General features: G+C 55.7%; 1 protein-coding gene across 1 annotated transcript in view; it reads left to right on the top strand.

Annotated features, from left to right (window-relative positions):
- The window catches only part of LOC113212756 (teneurin-a-like), a 495,982-nt gene that overhangs the window by 409,960 nt on the left and 79,089 nt on the right, over positions 1 to 6,933 (top strand). Inside the window, exon 8 of the mRNA XM_052267728.1 lies at positions 631 to 881. Coding sequence (XP_052123688.1) covers positions 631 to 881 — 251 coding nt within the window. The remainder of the gene's footprint in view (positions 1 to 630; positions 882 to 6,933) is intronic.

Below are 6,933 nucleotides of genomic sequence, written 5' to 3'. Positions count from 1 at the left end.
CCCTCGGCACGCCCCGGCCATACAGCCCCCCGAGGGGCGCCGCGCTCCGCACGGGGACGCCGCAGCGCCGTGGCCCCCGCGGCCCCTCCTGTCGCCATTTGTCATCAGTGCCAACATATTTAGAACATGTATGGTGCGAGAGATAGTTCTCGACACGTCTTGTCCCCATCCCTCTCCCTATATCTCCCTTCTCTTCTCCCTCGCTCTTGTGCTTCCTCATCTCTCTCTCTCTCTCTCTCTCTCTCTCTCTCTCTCTCTCTCTCTCTCTCTCTCTCCTTCTCTCTCTCTTACCTTTCCGCCTCTCTCCCTCCTGTGATGCCAGCGCAGTGCAGTGCAGCGCAGCAGTTATCTTTGAAGTGTCGCCAACAAACACAACGACACACCGGTGGGCCTGAAATATACGGATGCGGCGAGCACCTCCACGTGCGTGCGTGTGTGTGCGCGCGCTCCTGTGCGTGCGTGTGAATGTGTCTGCGTGTGTGCGCGAGTCTCTGTGTGTTGTACTTCCCGCGCGGCAAACCTGAAAGGCGACGACGACGGCGTCCGCGTGGGACTCAACTGTAAATACCGCTTTGCGCTTTGGTGAACGACTGCGAATAACACATGCTTCTCTCTCTGTGTGCTTCGCAGGCTGACGGGGACGCTGACGGGGTCGACGCCCAGCTCCGCCATCATGGCGGCCAACCCCCAGCTGACGCCCGTGGTGCTTCCCTCCTTCCCCACGTCGCTCCGGGCCGGCTCCGGGGCCACGTACTCGCCTTACTCGCCGTCCCGGTTCCACATCGACAAGCGGTGCCAGCACCGATGCTCGTGGAAGTGCTGCTCGCTGGCGCTCATCCTCGTCTGCGTCGTGCTCACCAGCATGCTAGCCTACTTCGGAGGTGAGTACCCAGTGTAGTTGGAGGGTAGTACACTATGAAAGACATCCTCGTAAAATGGCATTTTATTTGCCAAATTTATTGTAAATTTGTGACAGCCTACACTTGCTTGTCGATCAATTTCAAGTTCATACGAAGTGCTTGCAAGTTGACGGTTTCAAATTTTAATTTAACGACATTTATGGACATTTTTTCGGAAAATAATATTTTTCACAGTCGTAGGGGGTAGTAGACTTGTTTTATCGTGGATTTACCGGTGGATTCTCTGGTAATCTTCCGTTTACACTCCGATTCTAAATTGACCCCCACCCTAGACTACCGTACCTAGCACCGAGATCGCATTCTCCTCCGTATATCCGTCGGTTTTGTCTCAAGTCGAGAAGGAGCAGGTCTTTGCCCCGCACGTTGACCCCTCTGACCCCCCGGCCGGCGCGCTCGCCCTATGGCTCGCCTCATCCACGAGAGGGCCGGACTCCGTCATTTCCTGACACGTCCTTGATTACCTGGCGGGGAGCTGCTGTCCCGGCCTCCCCGGGGGGCGGCGCGGCGGGGGCGGCGGCGGCAGCGGGGCGTCCTCGGCGCCACGCCCGGTCTTGTTGTCGAGCAGCAGCAGCCGCTGCCCGTGTCCCCGGCAGCAGCACGATCACACCCTCCCCCTCGTCCCTCTCCCTTGCCTCTGCCCCTCCTCCTCCCCGACTGTCTCCTACGAGAGCGCCGGATATTTGAAATGCAAAACCGGCTCCCGCCATAGTTCTGATACGTATTGGGCGGCGCACCCGCTGTGTGCGTGTGGGGCGGGAATACATCAGTGTCACCAGCCGCCACCAGCGTCACCAGTCACCGGCGCGCCACCACCACTACCGTGCCGCAGCTGCGCGGCGTGCTCACCAGCGTCACCAGCGTCACCAGCCGCCGCCGGGGCGCCCGTGGAACGCGACGCGGGTCCACTATTGGTTGTTCGCCGGGCGACGTGTCTTCCAATCAGCATTCCGTCCGTCTGCACACGCGGGGTCTCCGCTCTCCGCCGCCCGACACGGGCAAAAACGAGCTGAAAATAACGCGCTACCATGCCAAATGGAAACGTGCAACTTTGTCCCAAGAAAGGGCGCGCTTTAGTGCTCATCATTCGTCGGGACTTATTGTACGACTTTATTCAGACAGTTTGCATCCGGGGCAGTAAAGGTTGTTCTTAAAAAATCTAAAAGAAATTGTCCAGAGCGGTCCAGAGCAAAAACGATGTGCAAAAAAAGCGCGTCCCTTCTTGGGACAACATTGTCCCTTCCCATTCGGTATATGTGAAATGTTTTGTTTTTATATTCTTTCTCGCTGTCTGTATTCTAACGAAATCAAAGGCGCGCGTTTAAAAAAAATGTCGGGTGGGATAAAGCCGTTTATTACATTGTTGTTATAATATTTTTAATATGATATAGGAGCGCGCGGAGGCGGGGACTCTTGTATGACGGGAGGGGGCGACTTTGTGTTGTCCGGATTATTTGATCAATATAGTCTGAGCGCAGTCGGGCGTCCAGAGTAGAATGTGTAATGCTCCCGAGAGGGGAGGGAAGGGGGAGGGCCCGGGGCAGCGTCGCCGGGCGACACAAAATATAGGAAGGAAGACAAGTCTATCGCTCAAGTGATTGCAAACTGAAGACGCCAGGAGAGAGCAGCAGGGGCGCAGGCAGGGGAGCGAGTGGGTGAGTGAGTGAGAGAGGGAGAGACAGAGAGAGACAGCCACACGGGGCCGCGCAGGGGGACGCGCGTGGGGCACCGCCGAGCCACCGCCCGCGGGGAAGGATGAGAGCGAGGGAGAGGGAGCGAGAGAGAGAGCGAGAGAGAAAGAGAGGGGGAGGGGGCACGTCAACATTGAGATCGATATTGCGAGGACTCGCGTCGCGGCGGACAGGAAGGAGGGAGGAGAGGGAGCAGCGGCGGGGCGAGGGGAGAGCAGGGCAGCGCGAGGAGGAGCTGCTTCCGCCTTTTCTTGTCATTTTATTTTCTGTCTCGAGGATGATGGCAGGAAGATAGGCAATGCGGCCCGCTCACCTGCCACCCTCCCCCGGCGCCACGCCACGCCAGGCCACGCCACGCGGCGCCAGCGCCCCCCAGCCCAGCCCCGGCGTCGTGATGAAATGCCTGCGACGTTTAGGCTTGGGTTACTCCTAAGGCCAGGAAGGAAAAGGACAGGGCGGGAGGGTAAACGACGGGAGTGAACCTGCAAAAAAAAACGAAAGGCAAACCAACTTCAAAAATTATGGAGTTGCCACCAAAACTAAATCTAGTTTTAGAAGATATTATTAAAATATTTGAAAGAGGTACCCTTTAACCCGTTCATGCAGCCGCCGGCCGACTTACAAAAATCAGTCGATTCTAAGTTTATTTCGAAAAGCTGTGTTGGGGAGAACACTATGCAGCACTAAAAATACATGTAAATGTACCATGCAGTGCGGAAGCATAAACGAGGAGAAATGTGCAACAATAATTTTTGATGTGGGCGGACCAGCTCGCCGTACGCTATATGGCTATGGGGGGTGTGTGGGGGGTTAGAGGATAGAGGTCGTTCATGTACATGTAGGGGGCGAGGTGGGGCGGGGCGGGCTGCCGGGAGCATCTTGTGCGGAAGATGCCGCGACACTGATACGTCGCATCAGCACCACATCAGCGCACATCTTGCATGCCACGCTGTGTGTGTGTGAGAGAGTGTGTGTGTGTGTGTGCGCGCGCGTGCGGCCTCACTCCGGGCATACATTTACTGTCACGCCCGAGTCTATGATGTATGGTCCCAGCTCGGCCCACACACCGGCCGGCCACCTATACGCCCGCAAGAGTTATTTCTTCCCCTGCAGTACATGTCACCACCACACACGCACACACACACACACAGGCACACACACACACACGCACACACTCACACACAGGCACACGCACACACATAGCCATATTCATGGCCCAAGGTGTACTTGCGGGGCGCGGCGCGTCGTATTGTGCCCCGGGGGCTGGGTTGGTTGGGTTCAGAAGAGTGCAGCAACACACCGAGTGAGGTCGGTACCCGCTCTGCGCGCGTGGGGCACGTCAACCGCCCCGCGCACCCCCTAACCACTTCCCCCCTCGCACATACAGAACCGCCTCTTTGGACGAGGGTCGAGCACATTCACTGTTTCTGCCCCCTTCCCTCCAACTCTCCCCCCTTTCACTCTCCAAGCTTGCCCCCTCGCTCGCCCTTCTCTCCTCTATTACCCTCTCTCGTCGCCCCCCCCTCTCTCTCTCTCTCTCTTCTCTCTTCTCTCTTTCTGCTCTCTTTCTCTAGCTTTCTTTCTCTTCCGTCCCTTTTTCTTTCTCTTCTGTCCCTTTTTCTTTCTCTTCTGCCCCTCTCCCTTTCCCCTCTTGCTCTTCTCCCGCCTGCCTCCTCGCACCTATCACTGAGGCACGCTCGATTGCCCGTTACAGCGACAGCATGTGAAACATCTCGTTGCAGGGAGGGACGCGCCGCTCACTATCGCTGTGTGCGTCTCTCTCTCTCTCTCTCTCTCTCTCTCTCTCTCTCTCTCTCTCTGTGCGTGTTTGTGCGCCCCTCCCTCTCGGGCCGCCGTGTCCGTAGACAATAGTGACCATGATGAGGCGGGCTGGGGCCCGGCTCGGCGCGCTGCTGCACAATCGAGGGAATGAGCGCGCATGGCGCCTGCCGCCCGCGCGCCGCCGCCCCATATCATCACATCCTCTTCAGCCCCCTCCCTCTCCAGAGTAAAGCCCTCTAATGTGCGGCCGTGGTTTGCGGAGGGCGGGCGCCTAGCAGCGGACACGCCCTGCTGCTTGCCCTGCTCCTGCTTGCCCCGCTTGCCCTGCTTGCCCTGCTTGCCCTGCTTGCCCTGCTTGTCCCGCGTGCCGCGCTCGCCCCGCTGCAGCGCACAGCAAACATCGTATGATGAGCGCTGGCTGCCATTCCCACTGAAACTCGGAATGATTTCGTGGAAGGCTCAAGTAAACTACTGCCGCCTCTGCTTCTCAGTATCACTACCTTCAGCAGAGGTAGTTTGAAAACACGTGCGGGCTACAAGTACTTAACAAAAATTGTGTCCACAGTTTGTATGATTGCACCAGATTGTAGTCGTAGTGTATAGTAAACCACAATTGATGTACGTTTTCGAGCTTTATCGGGCTCTTTAAACCAACTAATTTGCTAAAAAGTGGCAAATTTTGTTAGTTTGGTTACCAAGATCAGTTGGCCCATGTGTTTTGTACACGAGTCGTCATGGCCCTCTCCAAAAATCCCTACGCGCTGAGCTAGTCTTGCCTTCGGGCGTCACATGGCCCCTTGTAGATAGGCAACCCTCCCACACGCGTGTGTGCGTTGCAGTCGAACTGCGCGGGGCTTCGCTCAACTACGAACCAACTACGCGCCAATGTCGTTTACTCTGTAACGTCAATACACCACGCATGCTCTTGAAGGCCGCAAATTCTGCGTCGCCATGCCGCACAAGAAACTTGGTTTAAAGGAAATACTGCTCTCACGCACGAAAACGTTTTCTCCCGATTAAAAACGAAAGGGGAAAAACGGCGTTTCTCTTATAATTTTTCTATATTCTAAAAATATTGCATTATTTGCGTGTTCGGGGGTGCCGCTCTCACATAATCCGTTATCGTACATGTGTCGTTGTTGTTGTTTTTATTGTGTTGCTGTAAATTCCACTTTCCGGCCGGGTCGATGGAGGTGTCCGGTGGCCGCTGGGCGTACCTCTCGGTAATTGTGTGCAAGCCGATCTGCGATGCCGTGCCGTTAATTGGAATGGAAATGTGGGCTGTTGCCGGTGCGGTGGAGCCCTGCTGGCGGTGCCCTGGCCGTGCCTTGTGCCTTGGCGGGCCTCGAGGCGGGCCTGTTTGGCCTGCTTCGGCACACCGGGGTAAAGGCGCAGACCGGCCGCCGCCGTCTCGCAGGAGAGGAGGGGAAGGGACCAAACATTATTTGCGTAAATTAGTTGCAGCAGATTACGCGCGCGGAAAAAAAAGGAAATGCTGTGTATAATAAAGTTTTCTTCAACTTTTTCCTTCTGAGAGTGCTCCGTCAAAAATGTTTCTCGTTTGCCCTTTTTTTTCGAGGCGAGGGAGGTGGGGTTGTAGCTTGGCAAGTGTTTGGTCGACTAACACCTTATAGCGTTTGTCACCAGTATTGGGTTTTGGCCCACTCTGCAATAGTTCAAACCATCGATAAACGCAATTTGGATGATTATTTTTGAACCGCAAAAAGATTGGACGGTCTTTGTCTTTCATCCCCTTTCCGCTCTTCTTAGCGATCTCTTGGACAATCTGCAGAGTTGACGACGCGTCAGTAATTTCCCTTCAACGTCAAAACCTGCCGAGGGTTTCTTTTTTTGTATTTTGGCGCGCCAGGATACGGCCTTTTGCCCGAGTAAAGGCACCGGCGCCGGCGTTACCCTTCCAATCTCTATTGGATTTACCTCTGCAAATTAGGGATTAATATCGCCTTCGCCTCCGAAGCCAAGAGCATCCTGAGGGCCCCCACCCGCCCGCCTGGGCTGCTTGCTGTGCTTTAAACGAAATCGAGAGGGGGAGAAATTGGGATGAGGAGGTGGGGGAGGGTGACGGTGTGTCTTGCGCGGGGCGCTGCTGCTATAAGGGTTGGCGGTGTTGTTATCGTTCGCGGAGGACAAGCGTCTCCCTGTGTTTGGCGGACGTTGTTTGGCCAGCCTCCCCCCCTCTCTCTCTCTCTCTCTCTCTCTCTCTCTCTCTGATGATACAGGCGTTATTATTGCTTTGCTTTCTCTCGCACGCGCTCCCCTCCGGTAGAGGGCGTAGCTCTGAACGCCAGAAAGAAAGTATTAGTAGTAGGTCTCCCCCCCTCTCCCCCTCGTAATCTTTCTGCACTGCACGACTTCCTTGTGTCAAAGTAGAGCTACATTATTTTCTTGCTCACTCTTTTGATGTAGCCCAACAACTAACTTGTCCGTTAAAATCGTCGCGACTCGGCCGGTGTTCACCGCCAAGTTGCACGAGCCGACGCCTTTGGTATCGCCGTGACCAAGAGTCTAGTTTTGCCCACCCC

The sequence above is a fragment of the Frankliniella occidentalis genome, unplaced genomic scaffold, assembly GCF_000697945.3.
Source record: "Frankliniella occidentalis isolate FOCC.00 unplaced genomic scaffold, Focc_3.1 Scaffold58, whole genome shotgun sequence".
NCBI lineage: Eukaryota > Metazoa > Arthropoda > Insecta > Thysanoptera > Thripidae > Frankliniella > Frankliniella occidentalis.
Note: the sequence above shows the minus strand (reverse complement) of the source record. Positions and strands in the feature narration are given on the sequence as shown.